Source organism: Meriones unguiculatus, chromosome 7 (assembly GCF_030254825.1).
Source record: "Meriones unguiculatus strain TT.TT164.6M chromosome 7, Bangor_MerUng_6.1, whole genome shotgun sequence".
Lineage (NCBI taxonomy): Eukaryota > Metazoa > Chordata > Mammalia > Rodentia > Muridae > Meriones > Meriones unguiculatus.
In genome coordinates this window covers 60,652,078-60,678,975 of record NC_083355.1, presented here as the reverse complement: position 1 = coordinate 60,678,975, position 26,898 = coordinate 60,652,078, and the positions used below count along the sequence as shown (strand labels likewise).

Genomic DNA, 26,898 nt, shown 5'->3' with positions numbered 1-26,898 from the left:
CTGTAGAACTGAAGACTACCAAGCCCAAGGATGGCACCACCCAAACCAGGCTGGGCCCTCGCCCATCAATCACTAATTAAGAAAATACCCTGCAGCCAGATCTTATGGTGGGATTTTCTCAATCAAGGTTCCCTTCTTTCAGCTTTAGCTTGTGTTGGGTTGACATAAAGCTAGATACTATATAACAAAATAGTTCTACTCTGTGTATGCCCAGAGAAAACAATAGCTTAAGCTTTTATAAAAACTTATACATCTGTGTTCATTGGCGCATAATAACAAAATAGAAAAACAACCTGTATGTGTGTCCATAAGTGAATAAATCAATAAATAAATGTAGTATATCCATCCAAGCAAAATTAGCCATAAAAAGTGCCATGGTGCTTAATTTTGTTTGTTAACCTGATGGGATTTAGAATCACCATGGAAACAAATCTCTGGACATGGGACCTTTTAAGTTAGATTAATTGAGGTGGAAAACTCCACTTTTAAGTTTGGGTGTTATCATTCCATGGGTTGGGGTCCCAGACTGAATAAGAGCAGAAGGCAAGCCGAGCACAGCATTCATTGCTGTCTGCTTCTTGATTGGGCATGCACTGTTCATCAGCTGAAGAAGCCAGTAACCTAAAATTACATAGGCAAACAAAAACCAAAGAACCAGAAAGGGAGCCCCTAAAAAAGCTGCATATATATGTCAAAGGTCAGATAGGAAACCTAGCCTTCCATCTATATTCACAAGGCAGTAATGAGAAGCTCAGCACATTGAGGGAGTAGCAGAGAGTGTCTGAGAAGGCCGAGAGAGCCAATGCTTTCATCTCTTTCTAGAACAATTTCTTAGCTTCTGTTTATCAGATAGGTCCAAGCAGTCATCCACTGCTACAACCCTGATACTAATATATATTGTATATTGTATCATGACCTAAAGTCTTCGCAGATCTTCATACAGATCAGTTGATAGTTTTTAAAGGTAGTTGAAGTGCAGTTAAATTTTGTGACTTGTTTTTTTACATTTTTTTTAGCCTGGGCTGTAATGGGTCCTGACTAGGAAGCTGCAGAGGGTGGTGAGAGGCCTGCATCATAGGTTTTCCGGGTTAGGGTCTATGGTTCCTAAGAGACCAAGGCATTCCCTTAGACAGAGAAGGGTTCAGGCTGTTTTGTGTTTCCCTGTATGTTCCCTTAGACGTAAAGGAACCATGGAAGCTTGACAGGACAATTGGTCTTAGACATTAAACTTGTGCATCCTGCATAGCTTGCAAACATCATTGTATCCTGGCAAGTGCCACTATATTCTGTTTCTAGTAAAGGTATTAAAAAAAAGAAACCCACACACCTACAATCACTTCATTTTTGACAAGGAAGCCAAAGCCATACTATGGAGAAAAGAAAGCATCTTTAACAAATGGTGCTGGTCTAACTGGATATCTGCATGTAGAAGAATGAGATAGATCCATACTTATCACCCTGCATAAAACTTAAGTCCAAGCAAGTAAAAAAAAAAAATGAGATAGGTTAAATCTAATAGAAGAGGAATTAGGGAATAGCCTTGAACTCATTGGCACAGGAAATAAGTTCTTAAACAGAACGCCAAGAGCTCAGGCACTAAGATCAGCAATTAACAAATGGGACCTCATGAAACTGAAAAGCTTCTGTAAGGCAGAAGACATTGTCAACAGAACAAAATGGCAGCCTACAGACTGGGAAAAGGTCTTCACCAACTCCACATCTAACAGAGGGCAGACATCCAAAATATATAAAGAACTCAAGAAACTAGACACCAACAAACCAAATAACCCAATTAAAAAATGGGATACAGAGGCTGGAGAGAAGACACTCTGCTTTGTTTGCAGACAGGAGCCTACCATAGCTGTCTTCCAAGAGGCTCCACCCAGCAAAGGATTGAAATAGATACTGAGACTCACAGCCAAAGTTTGGGTGGAGCTCAGGGATCCTTGTGGAAGAGTTGAGGGAAGGATGGGTAGGACCCAGAGGGGACAGGAGCTTCATAAGAAGATCAACAGAGCCAACTAACCTGGGCCCAGAGGGACCTGTGGAGACTGAAGTACCAGCCAAGGACCATGCATGGACTGGATCTAGGCCCTCTACACATATATACCCAAAGGACAACTTGGTCTTCTTATGGGTCCCCTAGGAAAGGGAGCAGGGGCTGTTTCTGATAAAGACTCTGTAGCATGTTTTTCAATCACTTCCCCCTTGTGGGGCTGCCTAACCAGACCACCTTGGATGGGGATGTGCTCAGTCCTGATGAAATTTAAACTGCTGGGGTGGGTTAGTGGGGGCCCCTTTTTCCTGAAAGAAGGGAAGAGGGGGAAAGGGAGGAAGGGTGGGACTAGGACGAGAGGAGGATGGGGACTATGATTGAGATGTAAAGAGAACAACTAAATAAATAGTTAAAAGTTTTTTTAAAAAATGGGTACAGTGCTTAACCAAGAATTCTCAACAGCAGAATCTTTGATGGCTAAGAAACACTTAAAGAAATGTTCAGTGTCCTTGGTCATCAAGGAAATGCACATCAAAACAATTCTGATATTCTACCTCACACCCATCAGATGGCTAAGATCAAAAACTCAAATGACAGCACAGGCTGGTGAGGTTGTGGAGAAAGAGGAACCCTCCTCCATTGCTGGGAGTGCAAACTTATACAGCCGCTTTGGAAATCAGTCTGACAGGTCCTCAGAAAATTGGAAAGACCCAGCTATATCACTGCTGGCATATACCCAAAAGACGCTCCACCATACCACAAGGACACTTGTTCAGCTATGTTCATAGCAGCTTGTTGTTGTAAATTAAATGGTGTTGAACTAAATAATGTTTATCTTTAGCCCTATAATTTTTACGTTTAACCCACTATCAGAATTAATAAGGCACAGACGCATGTTCACTATTATAATTGCCTGTTTACCTTGGCCTAGGCAGATAGATATTGCTACCTACGCTGTCTCAGTAACCTCACCATCCACCGCCCAGCCCCATCCAGTGCCACCCTCCTTAACCATCCTCATCTGGGTTACCTTCCATCCATAATCTTATGAATATATTGCTTATATTTGGTGGTTTGTTTTTGTTTTTGTTTTTTAATTTATGCCATCCTTGGAGTCCTTCTTCCCGACCCATGTGGTTTCTTTTCCACGCTAACCCATCATGGCATCCCCATTCCTCCTCCCTTCTCATCTGTCTGTTTTCTGCAATTCTCCTGTTCCCAAAGCCTGGGAACCTTAGCCACACCAACCTCATTCCGCCCTACCCAGGTTTTAGGCCTTTTATTCAAATAATCAGGAATAATGTCTTAAGCAGGTTTACACAAGGAAAGGTGTATCCAGGCAGTAACCAGATCTTGAGGGCCAGTAATTAGCCTCAAAACACAAGCATCAGATCAACCCTCAAAAATTCCCCTTTTCTGTCTAAGTAAAAAGGCAATTTTTATACAGTAAGAATAATTATGAAACACCAATAGTTATAAAAACCAATAGTCAAGAGAATATATATATATATATATATATATATATATATATATATATATATATATATATATATATATATATAAAACAGTGTGTGTGTGTGTGTGTGTGTGTGTGTGTGTGTGTGTGTGTGTATACTTTAGTCTGAATGTATTTGGCAATCTTGAAGAAAATATCCTATCTATGAGGGTTTAAGATTTTGTACCTAAGTTATTTATTATAGTTTGAATCTATCAATCTAAAAACATCTAGATAACCTAAAATATCTTTTTTTAATTCCTAAGCAACTGAGCTAATTGTAAAACTATGACTATCTGGTCTTCAACCCCATCAGAGAAATAAAATTAATTACCTGAGTAAGTGAGGAAGTTCATGCTAGCAGCTTAAAAAAAAAAAAATACAGAGACAGTTTGCTACTTGAACAGCCACCCAAAACTCTATATTGTTGGAGCATCATCTTCAGCTTTTTGGGCCAGTATATTTGACAGACATATATGTGAAGCAGGAACTATTTAGGATTTGCTTACCCTGTTTTGGCAGAGTTTGTCAGTCAACTTTAAGCTTGCCCATTTTAGGCAGAATTCTGTCTGTCAAAAGTGAGGGCGTTTTCTTTGCCCATGTGGCTGGTTTGCCATATTTCAAGCCATTTCCATATGGAGGTCCTTCGATGCTCATCATTTTTTTTTTTTTGAGGTAGGCTGGGTGCTACCAGGAGATGACATATCTCATTATCAAAGAATCCTTAAGGTAATAAAAATTTTTAAATCCATGTTTTGTAGGTCTCTGAGGTTTTGGAAGGCTTATTTTTATATTATCTATCCATCTACAGAATCCTATCTATCTGTTAGACCTAGGATATATATGTCTGTGATAACTGACATGACTATGCGTTAATTAACAATTAACTTGCATTACCTAATTTCCTAAACAGTTTGTAATAGCAGTTTTAAAATTATTGGAAGTAAACCTTAAATTTGCATCAATATACCAAAATTTATACCAGTGTATCAAAATTACTTATTTTTACATCATTATATAAAATTCTATACCAAATGAGTTAAAAATAACCTTGTTTGAGAATAACAAATAAAGCCTTAAGTTGAGGAGTAGATTCAGTAATCTACCTTTTGTTTTATCATTCTCTTCTTAATAGTCCCCTTTCTTTCCTTTTTTGTTCCTTCTCTAAGAAAGGTAGGTAAAAGAGAGAAATCCTGAGTCTAATCTCGTTTTCTCTCTGAATAAGACCATTACTAACTTATAATCAACTCCCAATGACAATAAACATTCATAGCCCTAGAAAACAACCAAAAACCTATCCAACACCCTTAAGAGAAATGGGACATCATTATTGTAGGTTTCTTCTAGCTGATTTCTGGACAAAGAAATCCTCTTTGGGAACCCAAAAGAAGTTGGGAAAATTTGTTAAATAAGCTAGCATTAACATTTGTGGTCCAATATCTAAATGTTGAAAAATTCAAGGCTTCTGTAGAAGTCCTGTTTGGAACAGTGTGAAATGCTGGACCAATTGAGGTCAGTAGCTTTCTTTGAAGCTGTTTTTGGAGCAGGCTTTGATGAACAGTATCTGAGGTGGTTGAAGCAGGAACAAGCAGAATGCTGGAGCATGCAGGTTGCTGGAACAGATGTGTCAGTGTCCCAGCATGTTGAAAGGATGAATTCTGTTAGGTTTGATCCAGCATCATGGGTGTCCAGTTCTCTTGTTATGGAAATACATAATTTCTCACAAGCATTATACAGCCCTCAAATTATAAATGTATGAGGTGTGCAGGATACCCAGATCAGTTAAGGATGGTTCTCTCCTCTTTGTATGAGCAGAAGAAAGACATCTGTAAATCTTTATTAATGTCTTATGAAAGGCTGGCATGTGTATGTCAAGGGTATTTTGTAGCCAACAAGAATAATTGGCTATACATAGACATCCATGTCTCAGTCAATTTCAGAGCTACTCCTGTGTAGTGGGATTGATCGACAATATAAGTTACCATTACTATTGAACATACAATCATTATCATGTTAATCAAAACAAGGTTGTATAGACCTAAATATCCTCCTCTGCTCTCCTGGGCACCTGTTGTTTTAGGCCAAGCCACTGCCTGTCTCTCGCAAGAGGGCCTTTCATTTAAAGAGACAAGCCAGTTACCCTGAGCAATAGAAAAGGCATTATCTTGTGAGACAGTATTTGACTTGAGAGTTTTTAGGTTTTACATTTGGGTTCTCTTCGCTGGGCGCTTATTACCGACCCCCACACTATGATAAGGTATGATTTTAAGGGTATGGATACATAAAATTAGTTGGGCACCATTTGTTGTTATAAATTAAATGGTGTTGGACTAAATAATGTTTATCTTTAGCCCTATAATTGTAATGGTGGTATTATTTACCCCTCTATCAATAATTAATGAGACACAGACACCTATTAAATTTTATAATTGCCTATTTACATTGCGCTGGACAGATATTTCTACCTATGCTATCTCAATAACCTCACTATCCACCTCCCAGCCCCCATCCAGTGCTTTCTTCCCTAACCGTCCTCATCTAGGTTACCTTCCATCCATGATCTTATGAATACTTCCTTATATTTGGTGGGTTGTTTGTTTTTGGTTTTTTTTTTTCTTCATCCAGACCATCCTTGGAGTCCTTTTTCTGGCCCATGTGGTTTCTTTCTTCTCCACACTAACTCATCATGACATCCTCTTTTCTCCTCTTCCTGTCTGTTTCCCATGATTCTCCTGTTCCCAAAGCCCAGGAACCTTAGCCACACCTACTCCATTCTAACCTGCCTGGGTTTTAGGCCTTTTAATCAACCAATAAGGTATAATGTCTTAGGCAGGTTACCCAACAAAAATAGATATATCCAGGCAATAACCAGGTCTTGAGGACCAATAATTAACATCGCAATACAAACATCAGACCAACCCCCAACAGCAATTTTATTTGTAATAGCCAGGAACTGGAAACAACCTATATGTTCCTCAGCCGAAGAATGGAAAAGGAAAATGTGCTGCATTTATACAATGGAATGCTACTTACCTATTAAAAAACAAGGCATCATACAATTTTCAGGCAAATGGAAGGAACTAGAAAATATCATCCTGAGTGAGGTAACCTAGGCTCAGAAAGACACGCATGGCAAGTACTCACTTACAAGCAGATATTAGCCATGAAGTACAGGAAAACCATGCTACAGTCCACAGGCCCAAAGAAGCTAAGAAACAAAGAGGACTTAAGGCAGGACGCTTGAATCTCACTGAGAAGGGGAAATAAAATAGACATTAGGAGTGGGTGAAGGGAAGGAATTGGGTGGAGAGGTGATGGAGAAAAGTGAGGATGAGAAGTAGGAAGAGCGAAAAGGAGAGGGCCAGGTGAAAGAACAGAAATCAGGGGTGGGACCCATCTGTGGGACATGCCAGAGACTTAGGATAGGGGAGGCCCCAGGAAACTTCTGGGGGCCACCCTACCCACCCTACCTGAGACTCCTAGCAGTGGGGGATTTGGAGCCTGAAGTGGCCACCTATAGCCAGGCAGGACTTTCAGTGGAACAATAAGGACACCAACCCACCCGTAAAACCTTTGACCCAAAATCTGTCCTGCCTACAAGGTGTGTAGGGACAAAGATGGAGCAAAGACTAAGGGAATGGCCAACCAAAGACTCGCCCTATTGAGACCCATCCCTGGAAGAGAACCAATCCCTGACACTACTGATGTTACTCTGCTCTGCTTGTAGACCGGAGCCTAGTGTAACAGTCCTCTGAGAGGCTTCAGCCAGCATCTGGTGGAAACAGATGCAGAGACCACTGCCAAATATTAGCCAGAGCTCAGGGAGTCCTATGGGAGAGTTAGGGAGAGTGATTGAGGGAGCTGGAGGGGTCAAGTACTTCACAAGAAGATCTACAGAGTCAACTAACCTGGGCCCATGGGCGCTCACAGAGATGGAGCCACCAACCAAAGAGCATGGTCCTAGGCCCTCTGCACATATGTAGCAGATGCACGGCTTGGTCTTCTTGTGGATCTCCAGCAACTGGAGCGGGGCCCCTCTCTGACTCTGATGCCTCCCTTTCCATCCCTTTCCCCTAACTAGGCTTCCTTGTCTGACCTCAGTGAGAAAGGATGCACCTTGTCCTGCAGCAGCTTAATGTGCCAGGGTGGGTTGGTACGCATAGGGCCCTCGCCCTTCTCTGAGGAGGAGAGGGGAGACTGGGAGGAGAGGGAATGCTATGATCAGGTTGCAAAATGAATGAATAAGTACATTTTTTAAAATTAAAAAAAAATGTTACAGCCTTGGTCTTGCTGTGATCCCTCTAACTCCAGCCTTGTTAAATTCTTCCACCAGCCATATCAGGTAACCTTGGCCTGGTAAGTGCGTGCAGGTGCTTACAGGAAACCAGTTTTGTGAATAAATATGAAATATCTGATTGATTGTTCTGAGTTGACATTGTTTTCCCCCAAGTCATTTCAGATTTGGTTTTTACTCTGACCTTGGTGTCCCAAAGCCTTTCCAGTTCACTATTAATACCTAGTTAATCTAACATAAGGTTCACAGTAGACAGCAGTTGATCTCTTTCTTAATTAGCTCCTACTAATTAGAGCCCCTTAAATCCTGTTAAAACAACAACAAACAAAAACCACTGTGGTGAACAAATCACCCTAATAAAGTTATCTCAGATTGTTTGTGGAATTGGTTCCAGAACCCCCTTCAGATAACAGAATTCACAGTACTCGGGTCCTTTTTGTAAAATGACAGTGTAATGCACATTTTTCTGAATAATATATGAATTACTTATAATACCCAATAACATGTAAATATTATGTAAGTAGTTGTTGTGTCAGGCCTGTGGGTGGGAGCACTTGCCTGTGATCCCAGCCAGCACTTGAAAGGTGGAGACAGGAGATGAGAAATTCAAGGTCAGCCTGGGCTGTGTAAGACCCAGTTTCAAACAAAATAAAATAGTTGTTATAATGTATTAGTTACAAAATATTAATAACAAATAAAAGTGTGTACCTGGTTGGCACAAGCTTATTTTTTTCTGAATATTTTCAATTGAGAGTCTGAATATTTTCAATTGAGAGTTTATTGTGTTACAAAATGTAACACAATAAAACAAATGTCAGAATAAGACAAAACAAACAAGCAAACAGGAGGGAAAGAGCCTAAAAGACAGCACAAGAAACAGAAACCCACTCATTTACACACACAGGAATCCCACAAAAACACTGAACTGTAAGCCATAATGTGTTTATGAGTGTCTGTGTGAGTGTGTGCGCGCGCATGCGCATGAGCCTAAAGGACCTGTAGAGTAAAATGGGAGAGGGGAAAAAATACATATATATATATATATATATATATATATATATATATATATATATATATATACACACACACACACACACACATACATACATATATATACATATATATGCATATAAAACATTTTAAGGGAAAAAATAGAAAAGTCCTAATATGACATTATGAGGCAAAGACTCTCCAAAGATGTTTTTGAGTTTGTCATCTATCTACTGCTGGCCATACAGTCTCCCCTTAAGAGTAGCTTGTTTCTGTATCCATTCCTCAGTTGAGGGCCATTTTGGTTGTTTTCAGCTTCTGGCTATTACAAATAAAGCTGCTACAAACATGGTTGAGCAAATGTCCTTATTGTGTACTTGAGCCTCTTTTTGGATATATGCCTAGGAGTGGTATAGCTGGATCTTGAGGAAGCACTATTCCTAATTGTCTGAGAAAGTGCCAGATTGATTTCCAGAGTAGTTGTACAAGTTTACATTCCCACCAGCAATGGAGGAGGGTTCCCCTTTCTCCACATCCTCTCCAGCATGTGCTGTCACTTGAGTTTTTGATCTTAGCCATTCTGATGGTTGTAAGGTGAAATCTCAGGGTTGTTTTGATTTGGATTTCCCTGATGGCTAATGAGGTTGAGCAATTCTTTAAGTGTTTCTCTGCCATTCGATATTCCTCTATGGAGAATTCTCTGTTTAGCTCTGTTCCCCATTTTTTTAAACTTTTATTAATTACACTTTATTCACTTTGTATCCCCCCATAAACCCTTCTCTCTTCCCCTCCTAATCCTACCTTCCCTCCCCCTTCTTCATGAGAAAGTATGGTACATCTACACAATGGAATACTACTCAGCAATAAAAAACAAGGAAATCATGAAATTTGCAGGCAAATGGTGGGAACTGGAAAAGATCATCCTGAGTGAGCTATCCCAGCAGCAGAAAGACACACACGGTATATACTCACTCATATAGACATATAATATAGGATAAACCTACTAAAATCTGTACATCTAAAGAAACTAATCAAGAGGGAGGACTCTGGCTGAAATGTTCAATCCCCATCCAGAAAGGCAAAGAGGATGGACATCAGAAGGAGAAAAGAGGGAACAAGTCAGGAGCCTGCCACAGAGGGCCTCTGAAAGGCTCTGCCCTGCAGGGTATCGAAGCAGATGCTGAGACTTATGGCCAACTGTTGGGTAGAGTGCATGGAATCTTATGTAAGAAGTGGGAAATAGTAAGAGCTGGAGAGGACAGAAGCCCCACAAGAAGAGTAACAAGACCAAAAAATCTGAGCACAGGGGTCTTCCCTGAGACTGATACTCCAACCAAGTACCATGCATGGAGATAACCCAGAACCCCTGCACAGGTGTAGCCCATGACAGTTCAGTCTCCTAGTGGGTTCCCTAGTAATGGGAACAGGGACTGTCTCTGACATGATCTGATTGGCCTGTTCTTTGATCACCTCACCCTGAGGAGGGAGCAGTCTTATCAGGCCACAGAGGAAGACAATGCAGCTACTCCTGATGAGACCTAACAGACTAGGATCAGAAGGAAAGAAAAGAAGACCTCCCCTATCAGTGGACTTGGGGAGGAGCATAGGTGGAGAAGGAAGAGGAAAGGAGGGTTGGAGGGAGGCGGAGGGAGGGAACTATAGGGGGGATACAAAGTAAATAAAGGGTAATTAATAAAAAAAAAATTAAAAAAAAGAGTAGTTTGTTTCCCAGTGATACTTTCTTGGAGGAAACTAAATTTTAATTTGCAAGTGATTATCAATTGGAGATTGATTGTAAGTTAGGGATGGGGATATGTGTCCACTTCTCCTTTCAGCTCTAGGGCATCATCTCATGCAGGCCCTATGGGTGCTGCCTCAGTCTCTGTGAGTTGATATGTGGGTCAGTGTTATTGATCTAGAAAACCATGTTTTCTCGGTGTCCTCTGTCCCCTCTGACTCTTTGACTCTTCCTGCCTCCTCTTCTGTGGGACTCACTGAGCTTTGAGGGATTTGATGTAGACAGTCTACTTAAGTGTCCAATGTCTCTCACTCTCCGCACATTGTCTGGCTGTGGCTCTCTGTATCTACCATACGCTACAGGTGGAAGCTTCTCAGATGGTGGCTGAGCAAGGCCACTGTGCATAGAGTAGAATGAAAAAACCTTATTCCTAATGTGTTTGTAAAGTAAATTTTTTTCTTGAGCAGTGTTTCTGAGTTGTCTGTGTTGCTGTTGATTATGCTGATGTAGTTCTTCATTGCTTCCAGATAAACCTCACAAATCATTGTGGCTTCATGGGGGGACTACAGAAGAACAAAAGCACTGGACTGACCACTCCATATTTTGCTACCTCTACAGTGGAAGTAATATTTCATGTATCAACAAGAATGCCTTCTGATTCTGATGATTCTCTGACCAAAAAAGTAAGTGCTGAGGGGGAAAAAAGTATTTTCAGTTAACTCTTATTAGTTAAGAAAATTAATACATAAAATACTAACATCCAATTGGTCAAGCCCTACTGAGGGAGTTGAAGGGCTTGTTTCTTTGACCAATGCCATCTTCAAAACCAGGATTGCTGTATGTTAAGTTGTCTTTTCCTTTAATAAGGAAAACAATGATGTGATTATAGGTTAGTCTTTTCTGTTATTTTTGGTTACGCTTTATTTTTAAATGTGTGTTTGTGTGAGTATGTGCCCCTGTGTGCGTATACTGAAGAGCCCAGAAGAGGGTATCAGACCTCTCTGGAAGTGGAGTTAGAGCCCCTTGTGAGCTGCCCATTGTGGGTGCTGAGAACCGAACTCAGGCCCTCTGGAACGCCAGTGAGTGCTCTTAACCACAAAGCTATCTCTTTAGCTTATTTTGATGTTTAATGAATTTTATTTTGTATGTTTGAGGTTTACCGCATTATGTTTAGAAAACATATAGTGATAAATTATTTCTGAGATGAGACAAATTAATATATTCCTCATCCATTACATAGTTATATAAAATGGCAGTGATAATGGCAGCTAAAATGTCTTTAAATACAAAAATCTCGCTATTGAACCAATCCTCTTGTTCACTAGATTCCTAGGTTTGCTAACCTATCTACCTACTACTTTACATCCTTAGGCCTTTATCTCCCTGTTTTTCTCCCTGGCTTCAGCAACTTGATTACTGTGTCTCTTTTTTTTTTTTCTGTTTGTTTTTTTGTTTGTTTGCTTGCTTGCTTGCTTGCTTGTAGATCGGTTTGCTGTACAGTCCAAACTGTCCCTGAAGTCATGATCCTCTTGTCCAGTCTTTTGAGTGGTAGGGTACAGGTATATACCAAAACAAACCTGACTTTTATTATATTTTTCTGTATTTGATTTTAATTCTGCATATAAATGAACCCATATGTTTTTCTCTGTTTGGCATACTTCACTTAGCATAATCTCCTTCAGGTTCTTTCATGTTATAGCAAATGTCAGAATCTTCTTTTTTTAAAGCTAATCAATATTTCATCACACACAGTGCATTTTCTTTATCCATTAATCATGAATGGATGCTGTCCTGGTTTCATTTCTGTTGTGATGAAATCAGGGGAAGAAAGGGCCTGTTTTAGTTCACAGTTCCAAGTTACAGTCCATCATTGTGGGGAAGTCAAGGCAGGAACTTCAAATAGCTAATTAATCACAGGAGCAGAGAGCAGTGAATGTGTACATGCTCACCCATTTGCTTGTTTCTGCTTGGCTTAGTATCTCCAGAGTTACATGGTTCAAGAGCCCCTGTCTAGGGTGTGATGACACATACCAAATCAACAAAAACTCAAAACCAAACCAAAAACAGTCACAGTGGGCTGAGCATCCCATCACTTTATTTAAGACAACTCCCCACAGACATGCCCACAGGTTGTTCATTGAGACTTTCCTGGTAATTCTTGGTTGTGTCAAGTTGATGGTTAAAGCTAGCCATCACAGATCTATAAATGTTTTCATTTTCCTAGTTATGACTATTCTTCAAGAAACCTGGAAATGCAGATAGCTTTATAAGGTCATAGCCTAGTTGACTTTGTCGACTTGACACAGCCTGTAGTCATCTGAGAAGAAAGGCTCCATTGAGGAATTGTCTAGATGAGATTAGCCTATAACACATCTTTAGAAGAGATAGCCTCTCATTATTGACTGATATAGGAGGGCTCCGCCCACTCTGGGAGGCACTGTCCCTAGGCAGGTGGGTGTGGCTGAATATGAAAAGTCACTAAAAGTGGACTCTTAAGTGAGCCAGCAGGGTTCCTGATATATATTTTCTTGGCTGTTAGTAGTTCATACTTGATTATGCCCTTATTTCCTTCAGTGATAGATTGTAAGCTGTAGACTAAAATAAGTCCTTTTCTTCTCTAAGTTGCTTTAGGTCAAAGCGTTTTATCACAGCAACAGAAAAGAAACTAGAACAAGTGGTGATTTCATCTCTTTACAGTATATACCGTGAATAGAGATGAATGGTAGTTTGTATGCAGTTCTTTTTTCCTTTTATCAATCTCTATACTGTTTTTCATACTAGCTCTATCCACACATCGTACCAGTGATGGATGAGCGTTCCCATTTCTCTGCACTCTCAGCAACACTTACCTCTTTTTATAATAGCCATCCAGCACATCTTGTAGTGGTCTCAATCTCACACCCTCCGAATAACTCCCCTGATAGCGACTACTTAGCTCTCTGCACACCTCTTTGGTATAACTTCTCTCAGGAGAAATATGTGTTCTGCTCCTTTGCCCATTTTTTACTGTCTGTTGGTTTTTCTGCTTATTGAGTTGAAAGTGTTCTTTATAATTCTGTTATTAACCCTTTATCAAATGTATGGTTTGCAAACTGTTTGGCTTTTTATTTCCAGGTTGGTAGGTTGGGGTTTTTGCCTTTTTGCTTTGTTAATTTTGGTTTTGTAGTATAGGTATTTGTTTGATATGACAAACAAAAACTATTGCTAAAGCCAGTATCAAGTAGTTATCCCTATATGTCTTTTTAGAACTTATGTTTAGGTCTTCTATCCATTTTTGAATTGGTTTTTGTGAATAGTGTAAAATACAAGTTTCATTTGATTAGTTTGCATGTGGAAATCTAGGTTTCTCATTTTGCTTATTGAAGAGATTATCTTTTCTCACATATATTATCGGGATCCATACTGAGCCATTTATACTTATTTACATATTTTCTATTCTATTACCTTGGTGTACATATCTATTTTTATGACACTACCATCCTGTAACTATATGGTGGGGTGTATGTGTATCTGTGTATATGCCTTAATTTTTATCCATGAATTCTGACTCATAACTCTCTTGTTACTTCCTGAATTATTATAGTGTCAGTAAGACAAGAAGCATCAAAAACAGACTTCAGAAGGGAAATTTTTTTTTTCTCTGACTTTTACCTTGTTTTTACCCAAGGCAGGCCATAGATACTAATCAGCCATAAGTCAATTCTCTTGACTACAGGTAAATCATAAGACCCCCATTTCAGAAAAGCTCTCGACCCATACCCATGGGAAAAAACTCTTTCACACAAAAACCAAGAGAAGTCAGGAGACTAGCTCTGCTGAGTTTCCCCCATTCCACCCTTAACATTAGTCATATTCTTAGTCCAGTGACATTCTGTGCTTTAGTCACGGCTGTGCCAGGAAGTGTCCATATGAACCCAGAAGACAATGTTCAGAGTTTCAGGAATGCCAAACACACAAGGGTTCCTGGAGAATGACATTGCCAGAACCAGCATGGAAGCCCCACATCCCTTCTTTGTTTCTTACCCTGCACATTTGTCAGCTTGACTGGATTTAACTAAGGTTGAGAACCACTGTAGTACAGTATCTCTTTTTTCTATGGTTTTTATATCCTGTAATAAACCACTGAATATATATCTCTGTATTTTGTGGTCAGGTAAGCACATTTGTTGACTGTAAAGAATAAGACTTTAAGAACCCAAATTTATAGTTAGTGTCAGAAACATAACTAAAACAACAGGCTTGTGATTGGCTTAGAGTAAATAGCAGTGTTGAAATGTGTTACTTCACACTAGCTCCAGATAGAATTGACTGGAGGACACCCAGCTGATATCTGTTGTTTGAGGGTTGTGCAGCTACCACTCACTCCTGGTGTCAGAAGGATGTTTTGACTGAGGGTATAGGAAAACCTGAAATTCAAGATTAGGTTTTCAGAAGTACTTGTAGTTCTGCAATATAGTTTCAAGTGAAAGAGTGTGAAACCTCAACAGTTTTTCATTCTCAACAGTGCTTTGGCTATTAAGATTATTGATAGTTCTGTATGAATTACAGGATTAACTTTTCTATTTCTAAATAAAGGACTGGAATATTGGTAAGGATTAGTAAAATCGATACTGTTTTTGAGTAATACTGACATTTTGGCTCCATGAACACAAGATGTCTTTCCATTTGTATATCCCTTGGTTTCTTCTTAGGGCTGGTGGCCCTTGACATACACTTTCTCCACTCTGCAGATAACCTTACTCCTCAGTTTGTTTTCCCTCACTCATATCTTCCCCTCTCTCTCCTTGTCCCCGCTCCACCAACTTCCTTTCTGCTTCTGTAATTTGCCGCCTCTAGAAGTATACTAAGTAGAGTCAGACACTAGTTGTCTTTGGTGCTGTCCTGTTAGCCAGATTTTAATGGCTTCACGCATGTTGTAGCACGTATTAGAATTTCACTCTCTCGTGTGGCCAGATATCTAATTGTATGTTTGTACTACATTTTGTTTATGTATGAATCTGTTACTAGACATTTGAGTTGCTTCCACCTCTTGCTATTTGAATACTGCAGTGAACTTTGCATATTGTTTATATGCTGTTTTTTAATTCTTGTGATTGTATATCTTGGAATACTATTCGTGGGTTCTGTGCACAGCACATTATGAACTATCTGAAGATGTTCAGTATCAGCTGCACTAATACATATCAGATGTGCACATTGACCCCAACCTTCTACACCATCAACACTTGTTAGAAAAATCCTGATAGGTGCGAAGTAGTTATTTTGTTTGTTTCCTTTGAGGCAGAATTTATCTATCTCAGGCTTTTCTTGAATTCACTGTGCATCAACACACTCATAGCCTTTCTGTCTCTCCTCACCACCACACCTGTCCCAAAGTGGCTACTCCCTTCAGTTTTAATTCACATTTCTGTAACAGCTGGTGATAGCGAGCATCTTCTCATGTATATACTGACTATTTGTTTATCTACTTTGGAGAAATATCTTTCCCAGTCCTTTACATATTTGTTTATATTTTTGTTATGTCACTATAGGAGTTCTTTATACATTGTAGATATTAGTCCCTTATCCAGTATACAATTGATCAATATTTATGGACTCAAATTTTAAATTTTCTTTTTTGCCTCTGTTCTTAATATCAATCCAAGAATCCATTGCCAAATCCACTATATAGAGATTTTTTTTTTTTTTTTTTAGCATTTACGTTTTCTATTCACACTGAGCTACTTGTAGCGTATGGAGTAAGATTCAGAGTTGCATGTGAATGCCCAGTAGAGAATGCCCTTTGTAGAGAAGCTGCTGTATTCTAGTTCACTAGTATAAATGTCTGTCCTTACACCAGTTCCACACTGTTTTAATGGCTATTGCATTCTAAGTTTGGACTTAGGAACTATGACTCCTCCAGCCTTTTATTTTTTTTTTTTCAAGATTGTTTTGTCTTTAAACATTTCTTTTTTTTAAATTTTTTTTATTAATTGCAGTTTATTCACTTTGTATCCCAGCTAAAGCCCCCTCTCTTGTCTCTTCCCAATCCCCTCCATCTCTTCCCATATCTCTCCCCAAGTCCACTGATAGGGGAGGTCCTCCTCCCCCTCTCTCTGACCCTAGCCTATCAGGTCTCATCAGGACTGGCTGCATTGTCTTCCTCTGTGGCCTGACAAGGCTGCTCCCCTCTCAGGGGGAGGTGATCAAAGAGCCAGCCACTGAGTTCATGTCAGAGACAGCCCCTGTTCCCCTTACTAGGTAACATACTTGAACACTGAGCTGCCATGGGCTACATCTGTGCAGGGGTTCTAGGTTATCTCCATGCATGGGTCTTGGTTGTAGTATCAGTCACAGAAAAGACCCCTGGGCCCAGATTTCTTGGTTCTTTGGCTCTCCTTGTGGAGCTCCTGTCCCCTCCAGGTCTTTCTGTCTCCCCTTTCTTTCAGAAGATTCCCTGCACTCTGCCCAAAGTTTGGCTATGAGTCTCAGCATCTGCCTTGATACCCTGCTGGGTAGAGTCTTTCAGAGGCCCTCTGTGGTAGACTCCTGTCCTGTTCCCTGTCTTCTCCTTCTTCCGATGTCCATCCTGTTTGCCTTTCTTAGTGAGGATTGATCATCTTACCCAGGGTCATCCTCCTTGCTTAGCTTCTTTAGGTGTACAGATTTTGGTATGTTTATCCTATATTGTAGGTCTAATACCCACTTATAAGTGGTAAGTATGCCTTTCTGCTTCTGAGATACCTCACTCAAGATGATCTTTTCTAGTTCCCACCATTTGCCTGCAAATTCCGTGGTTTCCTTGTTTTTAATTGCTGAGTAGCATTCCATTGTGTAAATGTACCACAATTTATGTATCCATCCCTCCATTGAGGGACATCTGGGTTGTTTCCAGATTCTGGCTATTACGAGTAAAGCTGCTATGAACATGGTTGAACAAATGTCCTTGTTGAATACTTTAGCATATTTTGAATATATGCCTAGGAGTGATATAGCTGGATCTTGAGGTAGCACTATTCCTAATTGTCTGAGAAAGCGCCAGGTTGATTTCCAAAGTGATTGTACAAGTTTACATTCCCACTAGCAATGCAGGAAGGTTCCCTTTTCTCTACATCCTCTCCAGCATGTGTGGTCACTTGAGTTTTTGATCTTAGCCATTCTGACGAGTTTAAGGTGAAATCGCAGAATTGTTTTGATTTGCATTTCCCTGATGACTAAGGATGTTGAATATTTCTTTTAGTGTTTTCTCTGCCAGTCAGTATTCTTCTATTGAGAATTCTCTGTTTAGCACTGTACCCCATTTTTTAATTGGATTACTTGGTTTGTTGCTGTTTAACTTCTTGAGTTCTTTATATATTCTGGATATTAGCCCTCTGTCAGATATAGGGTTGGTGAAGATCCTTTCCCAGTCTGTAGGCTGTCGTTTTGTTCTGATGACAGTGTCCTTTGCTTTACAGAAGCTTTTCAGTTTCCTGAGGTCTCATTTGTTGATTGTTAATCTTAGAGCCTGTACAATTGGTGGGTTTTGAAGATTTCTTAAAGACTCCATATAAAAGTTTTAGAATGGGTTTTCTATTCATGCCAAATCTATTGGAATTTTTTTTTTAATTAGCAAGTACAAAGTAAGTAGTTTAATTATCATATTTTCATGCATTCCTATGACATGCTTTGGTCATCTTTACTCCCTCTGTTATATTGCTGAGATTTTGGTAGGGGTCTATTTAATCTGTAGATATTGTCAGGTAGAATTAATATTGTGCCTTTGGGGATTTTTATTGCATTTTAGAATTGATTTTGTGCGGGGTGTGTGGAGTGTAGGCGTCATGGCACACATACAGAGGTCATTGAGAGGAAGCCCTCATCCTCCAGCCTGTTGGTTCCAGTGGTGCAGCTCAGGCTGTCAGGCTCCACAACAGGAGCCTCCTGAGCTATCTTTCTGGGCTATTCTGGGTTTTAGTAAAATGATATTTTATATTTGTCTGTTTGGTGTATGTGTGTAGGAGCACATGATTGCATGTATGCCACAGTGCATGTATGTGGAAGTCGGTGGACAATGTGTGGGGTTAGTTCTTTCCCTCGTCCATATGGATTCTCGAGGTTAAACTCAGATTGTCAAGTTGTCAGTCTTGGCAGCAGGTCCCTTACCTCCTGAACCATCTTCCCAGTTCCTTTTAATTTTTTTTTTTAATGCAAGTATGTGGGTGTAGTTTTACAGTTAAAATAAGTATTGGTGAGGAAACACCCAGCCTAACTTAGCTTTTCTACTTAAGGCAATTTCAATTTGTTTGTCTGTCTTAAAATCCAATAGAAAGAAGATACAGATATGATCTCATAATTCAGTATTGCTACTCTAATCCCTCTTTTCATAGAAATCAAAAACAAAACCACTTTTTTCCTTATACTGATTTCCCCTTTTCCTTATTCTCTTTGACACTTCCTGTTAATGTGCTCCTCAAGCATTCTAGCAATAGTTTTCTCATAGCAACCTTATATTTTAGTTTAATTAAAATCATTTTCTTTTTAATGGTTTAAATGTTAAAACTTAATCATAGAAAACAGTTGTCTTACACCAGTTCTTAATAAAAAAAATCACTTTCTGTATTGGTATTTTTTCTCCTGAATTTAATAAATTCCACATTAGTGGTAATAAGTTGAGGCCTAGAACATGTCCTGTTACAAATGAACAATTGGATTTCATTAGGTTGTCCCCCCTGTCCTTTGTACATATATCTTCAGGTGTGTTAATCTATTCAGTAGACACATTAATGAGCACTGGTTGCAATGTAATATTGAAGGAAGTAAAGCTTGTTGACCTCAACATGAGTTTAATACCTTTAACTAAATTAGATAGTTGACAGTCAGTATAAAGAAATAGCCATGCCTCCGGCAAGCTAGAATTATTTATGACTCTGGCTCTATGTTTTAAACTTGGTGGGGGGAAAAGGCATTTATATCCGTTTTTATAAAAACTAATTTTAGTTCTGACTTTGTATTTTAAATAGTGGTGGTTTTGTAAATTATTTTTAAACATTTTATTTTCTCAGAATGTGAAGTTAATGTCTCTGGATCTACGTTAAGTATAGCATTGTTTTGTGAAGTGAAGGTTTTTCAAAGCTCAAGATGATAGCAGTAGAGTTTTTGTATAGACTATACTTTTTGAACAAATTAGCCATTCAATCTAGTAAAGTCTCTCTTAAAAATATTATGCCACTGTATCAAAAGTTCTGATATAACCCAGTCCAAGCCATCTGTTCTATAAATTATTTCTACCTAAGAAAGATTGATGGAAAATGGTTAAAAATAATTTCCACTTAACTGACTGTATTCACCCCTAAAAATCAAAAGTGCTGCAAGCATTGGTCTAAAGTGTTGAGAGGAGCCTCTCTCATTTCCTCTGTCTCCTTCTTACGGCCACTTGCTGATACTCTGCTTCCAAGGTAGCTGAATCATCTTTTTAGAAGTTTGATGAAGATCAAGTTGAGATAATTGTAAAATACTTAGTCGGACTCTCTAGGCTCTCTTTCATTTCCTGAACCCCAAAAAGAGGAAGAAGAAGTACTGGTTAAGTCAGTTTCCTTTGAAATACTATTAGTGTAATGGACAGCAGGCCATGTCTTGAAACTTGAGTACAATAGTTTCTCAAATAAATGGGTCTTAAAGCCTGTACTTGGTCTAGTTTTTATTTCAAATCTATTTCTATTTTAATTTTAAAATAAAATTAGTATGTGAGAGACTTTCAAAAGAACTATAAACTAAATATGATATAAAATTAATTTTGAAAATAACTATGGAACAATAACAAAAAGGTGTTATTATTTTTAAAAAAAGTGGGGTTTATAATATAACTAATGGGTCCTGTGGAATTGCCATAGTTTGCCTTTTGTCACTGATTAAAAGCAATGTGAAGGAAAAAAGAGTTTATTTGGCTTACATTAACCTATTATAGTCCATCCTGGCCTGGAAACCAGGCCAGGAACTCAAGCAGACGCAGAGGCAAGAACCATGTAGGAATTCTACTTAGTGGCCTGTCCTCATTCATGGCTTCCTCAGCTCTCTCTCTCGCTCTCTCTCTCTCTCTCTCTTTTTTTGTTTGATACAACCCAAGACCAACCTACCCAGGTTTGACAGTATCCATAGTAAGCTGGGCCCTGCCACATCAATTATTACTCAAGGAAATTGCCCACAGACATGTCTCCAGGCCAGTCTGATGGAGGCGTTTTCTTAGTTGATGATCCTTCTTCCCAGATGACCCAAGCTTATATCAAGTTGACAAAAACTAAACAACACAAATTATATTCATTGTTTCAGATCAAAATATAATAGTGTTACAAATTCTTCTGAGTGTCATATTCTACCACAACTCCAACTGTTTCAGGTGTGCTCCTCATGACAGAGAGAGAATAGAGTAGTATCAGTGGCTCCGCGCCAGCTCGTCTCACCACCGTAAGCAGCATGATCTAGATAGGGTAGCTGGAGCTTCTCTTTGCGAACAGAGTAAGCCTCCACCCCAGTGCCCTCATGGGCCTTGATCACCTTTCTGGTTACCTCTTTGATCACTTCTCCCATCATCTTCCTCATTACCAACCTGCTTTCACTACCAAAACCTTCCACCAAATCAAAATTAGCCCCGTATCTGAGGCGCTGCATACTGAGGTGTTTTTATTCGTCTGCATTTTTTTCTTCAAGCGTCTTCCTTCTCACTAATCTCTTCTCACACTTATGTGACAGTTTCACAGTGAGATCTTTCCGGATCATTCTAGTTAAAGAACCCAGGAGCACTCTCACTCTGCCCTGTGTTGCCTTTTTAAATGTGTGTGGTGTGTGCACGTTGCCAGTACCTACCACATGCACATAGAAGTCAAAAACAACCTCAGATTGTCAGTCCTCATCTTCCACCTTGGTTGAGACAGGGTCTCTTGGTTTGCTGCTGTGTATACCTAGCTAGCTCACTGGCAAGCTTCTGGCTTTCCAGGGTTCTGGGGATCTAGACATGTGTTGTCATGGTTACATGTCAGACACTGCCCACTAAGTCATCTCCTTACCCCAGTATTATTTTCTTTATAGCACTTATCAGTGTACAGCATTATAATTTTATAACTTTTTGTTTAATTTTTATTTTGTGTAATTTTTAATTGTTATAATTTTTGTTTAATTTTTTAATTTAATGTATTCTAATCCTATTCTTTCCTCCTTAACTCCTCACAGATCCTCCCCACCTTCTTATCCAACCAGCTTCATGTTCTTTCACTCAAAAAAAAAAAAAAAAGGCTAAATGGGACATGGTGACTACACCTTTAATCTCAGCACTTGGGAGGCAGAGGCAAGCCTGGTCTATAAAGAAAATTCTAGGACAGCCAGGGCAACACAAGAGAAACCCTGTTACAATAAAACAAAACCAAAAAAAAAATAAAACACACACACAAAGAAAAGTGTGGAGTCCAATCGTTAGCCAGCTGCTGCTAAGCATGGAGGCTGTCTTGATCCTGGAGTGTGTTTGGTGTACCCTGGAGTCACTCCCGTGGAAAAAACTGGTTTTTCCTTTCCCAGGATGATCAATTCCACTATTTGCTTATTTGACTCCCTGCTGGTGGATATGGCTATACCAACTCTCCACATACACACAGTAGAATATCATGGTCATGAGGACAATGACTTTACTATTATATTTCTAGAACCTAGAACTAAGATTATTGGTGTTTTGTTTTGTTATTTGTTGGTTTGGTTTTGTTGGTTTTCCAAGACAAAGTTTCTCTGTGAAATAGTCCTGGCTTTCTGGCTATCTGGCTGTCCTGGAGTTTCTTTGTAGACCAGGATGGCCTCGAACTCACAGAGATCCGCCTGCCTCTGCCTCCCAAGTGCTAGGATTAAAGACGTGTGACACCACGCCCTGAATTTATTGACATAATGAATGAAAAAGTTACTGAAGCTGTCATAACCCCAAATCAAAAGAACTACCTATATACATATTATTATAATGATTAGTATAGCATATTTAAATAAATACCATAATTTTATACTTATGCTTTCATATTATAGGTCTGTGTAATGTTAGAATATAATTTCCATGATTATCATTTTGTCAGCTTTATAATATCCAGCAGTATTACTGATACCACCTTATACTAAAGTATAGCACCAGCTGTACTGTGATTGTTACTTTTAAGAAATAGTGTAATTAAAAATAAAATTAAATTAAAATTAAAAAAAGAAGCATTTGGGAAGCCAATGTACAACTATGAGCCTGAGTTTTATCTTAAAATTAAGGCAATAATATAATAAAATTTATTATAATCTCTGAAGAGGTGGCTCAGTGGGTAAGAGCACTTGTTCTTCCAAAGGACCAGAGTTTGATTCCAAGCACCCATGTCAGATGGCTCAACACTGTTCCAGCTCTAATGCCTCTGGCTTTTGCAGACACTGGCACTTCTACACATGAACTCACACACATACACATAATTTAAAATAATAAAAAATTAATCTTTAAAAAATTAATTTTTATTTGTTAGGGTTTTTTGGAGACAGGATTTCTCTTTGTAGCCCAGGCTGTCTTAGAACTAGCTGTGTAAACCAAGATGGCCTTGAACTCAGAGATCCACCTGCCTCTGCCTCCCAAGCAGTGGGATTCGAGGCATACAATACCACTCCCAACTAAAAGAGACTTTTCTTAATTGACAGTAATTAATGATTCAGATAGCAAATTAGTATATGAAAATATCAGCCAAGGCAGGAAGATTACTGTAAGTTCACTTGGAGGCCAGCATGGACTACATAGTGAAACCTTTTCTCTCTGGGTGAGTGAAATAATGGGAGTTGAAACAAGTAAGAATCCTGTTTGAATTTCTTCTATTTCTGCTTCCACAGATACTTTAACTTTTACTTTAAATATTAACTTACATGTATGCTTCAGCTTTTAGTGCAAGTGCCAGTATAGATTGGTGTCCTTTGCTATTTGTACCCAGAGAAGTGTTTGGAACATTGTAACTTATTTATTGTTTGGTTGATTATTTGACTGTGTCTTTTTCACAGAACTTTGAGTTCAGAGATTATACCTATCAGTCCTGCTCAGAGCATTTGCAAAAGCTAGCACAGTGCGCCTGACAGCTTTCAGTTCACGGGTAGTAATGAAAGAAGGTTGGTTGAAAGGGTGGAGGAATAAAAGGGAGATCTTTGAGGCATTCGTGAACTAGTTCAGGTATGTGGTTGTAATATCTAACCTAGAGCAACTGTGGAGGAAAGAGAAAGTATAAAAAAAAAAAAGAACACTTTTTTAAAATGAAGAGCTTGTTAGAGGTATAATGAGGAAACCAGTAGAATCAGAGGAGGCTTGGGCTTTGACTGAGTATAATTGACACCTGTTTTTAACAGAAATGGTGAAGTGAGAGGCACGCTAACTTATGAGACAGAAATAGTTACTTTGCATGATTTCTAGTCCCCACCGCCATTTTATGGCACTAAGGATGTAAAGTATTAACTCCAGATTGCTTGTTGATGAGGTCAGTGTGTTGTACTGCCATAAAGTGGGTGTCTTCATTCTTTTAGGCTACTGTGAAAACTGCCAGAGACTGGAGATGGATAAGCAGCAGTTACTTCTCAGGTATAGGTGCTGGTGAGATCAAGAGACGGGGCAGATTCAGTGTCTCTTGAGGAACCACTAACCTCTTCACAGATAACTGGGCTTCTCACAATAACCCCATGTAATGAAAATGGCAAGCAAGGTCTCTGGAGCATTTTTCTTTTGTAGATGCTAGCCCCTTAAAAAAATAAATAAGTAAATAAAAAATAAAATTAAAAGATCTAATCACCTTTCAAAGTCCCCACCAGTAAGACCTAAATTCCTGATACCATCACAGTGGGGGCTAGGATTTCAGCATATAAGCTTTAAGAGAGTGCATTCAGACTTTAACAACTGCAAATATCTGATATTACAAAGGGGTACAGAACAGGCCATCCCTCTGCAAATACCAGCATTGATGAACTCCAGCAAAATAGGCTTATTAAGCAGACGGCTTGTGAGCACAGAGATGGTGAGGTGGGTGGTGACCACTGAGAGCCGCTGTGAGCTCAGCTAATCACACCTTGCTGCATTGGTTTTAATAGGTCATTAAACCAGGGCCAGCCAGACTGTGTCAGCCAGACTGTGTCAGCCACAGACTGTGTCAGCCATAGACTGTGTCAGCCACAGACTGTGTCAGCCAGACTGTGTCAAGTTTGTGTTTTAATAGGTCACTAAACTGGGGCCAGCCAGACTGTGTCAAGTGTTGCTGTCTGTGAGTTGAAGCAATGCGGTCTTAATAGTTTGCTATGTAGGATGATGACTGGTTCCATAATCATATTAAGAATACAAATGCTTTAACAAGAAGCAGTATTGCAAAGAGGTTCAAATTTGGGTTCTGGAACCTGATTGCCTGCATTTGTTTCTGTCACTTATTGTTTCTGTCATTTAAAGGTTTGTTTTGTTTTATCTTAGCCGAACTATTTCATCCTTTCAATTATTTATCTGAAAAAAATAGTGATGATAATGATTTACTTGCCTGGTAAGTACATTGTCACAGAGCACATAGGTTAGTGCACCTTTAATAAGTAATAAGTATGTGAGAAATACCCTCAGGAGTAAAAAATATCTTTTTTTTTTCTTTTGAGACAGGGTTTCTCTATGTAGCCCTGGCTGTTCTGGACTAGCTCTGTGCACCAGGCTGGCTTCAAACTCACCCAGATCCTCCTGACTCTGCCTTCTTGAGTGCTGGGATTACAGGTTTGTGCCACTGTGCCTAACAAAAGCTATCTTTTTAAGCAGAATGAAAATTTGCAGTGACCCTGATATGCAAACCATTTGACATTTTTGTTCAGAACTTAAATGAAGATGTAAGAATTTGAACTTAAAAACTCTAATCTGGAAAAGAGTGAGCCAGCACACTGAATAGCAGAATCAGGCCAACAGTAGACTTTAACAAGCTTAAAGATAACCTAGACTTGGCAAAATAAAACTTACAAGAACAAAATGAAATCCTTTTTTTTTTTTTAATGGAGCAGTTGCTCTTCCCTGATTAAAGAACTTGCAGGTGGCTTAGTGGGCGGTGGAGCTTGCCGCCACGCCTCGCATCCTATGGTCACTAAGTAAGTGTTTTTAATCTGGAAATTTTAAAGATTGTTAAAAAGAACTTTGCAAGGAAAAAAATTTGAGTTGACTAGCTGTTCAGTGATACCATAAAGTTTCAGAAAGTAATTTAGTAACAGAGGAAGAAATAGTCCTATAAATGAGTGTGCTGAATTAGAGCATATATTGATGTTCTATTCCAGACATTGCAGTTTAATAGAAACATCAGTAAACTGAGAAAATAATCCAAGAAAATGACACTTTTAACCTGAAAAAGAAAAATGAAGATCTTAAACTGATGTTCAAAAGCCTGAAAAGATAACTTATAGAATATACGTTGGATTCATTTGGTAAGGCTGATTTGGAAGTAGTGTCAGGAAGGCAAGGTTTGTTTCTTATAAAGAATGTTATGATTTAGGCTCATTAAAGGTAAAATGATCTAATTGTAAACAATTATACTCCATAACTTGAAAAGTGTTTGCCCAGAGGCCAGCCGTCTACTACTCAAATATCACAGTGGAATTACTGTACCAGGTGTGAAAGTATTTCTTTAGGACAGCTTCCATTATTAACATTCTATAGTGGGTGAAGAACTAGAGCTTCCACATGCAGAATTTCACTTTACTTTTATTTTCTTCATGAATTAATGCTGGTCTGTAGTCTACATTATACAGTTTAGATTCCAGAGTGACGTCAATAGCAGTTGAAATGAAGTTAGAAGAGCACTTTAGTTACCAGTCATCACACAGATCTGATCTGTATACACAGCAGTCTGGATGCTCTGTCAAAACTTGGTTTGCATACGGGTACAGAAATATATAGGCTGAATGTGGTGACACATGCCTTGTGTGCAAGCACTTGGGGGCCAGAGGCAGGATCTCTGTGTTTGAGGCCTGCCTGGTCTACAGGACAGTTAGGACTATACAGAGAAACCCTGTCTCAAAAAAGCAGGGGGGTGAGAGGCAGAAAGAAAGAAAAGGAAAGAAAGAAGAAAGGCACCCCTGAGAAATGTAGAGTACAGGAAAGCTTACTGAGTGTACACAGGGCATACAACTTCATGAGTCCTAAAATAAAAAATAAATATAAAATAGCGTATGAAGGATCTGTACCAAATATAGATACACCAAACTTGTTTGCCGTCTTGTTTTTATGACTGGCATTATGATTTCTGTTTCCTTTTGATCACTAGAAAGTCATCTTTTAGTGGCCTTTCAAAAATTACCCAAATACACATCAGTGATTAACAACATCTCAATCAGTTTAATTTTTTTTTCAATCTGTTTAATTTTTATTCTTCAGGTTTTAGAGTTAT

General features: G+C 39.0%; 1 protein-coding gene across 8 annotated transcripts in view; it reads left to right on the top strand.

The window, feature by feature from the left end:
- Nucleotides 1–26,898, top strand: part of Ralgapa1 (Ral GTPase activating protein catalytic subunit alpha 1) — a 245,380-nt gene that overhangs the window by 177,162 nt on the left and 41,320 nt on the right. For all 8 annotated transcript variants that reach the window (XM_060387516.1, XM_060387510.1, XM_060387514.1 and 5 more), the window contains one exon: nucleotides 11,041–11,196. In XM_060387516.1, the coding sequence (XP_060243499.1) occupies nucleotides 11,041–11,196 (156 nt within the window). The remainder of the gene's footprint in view (nucleotides 1–11,040; nucleotides 11,197–26,898) is intronic.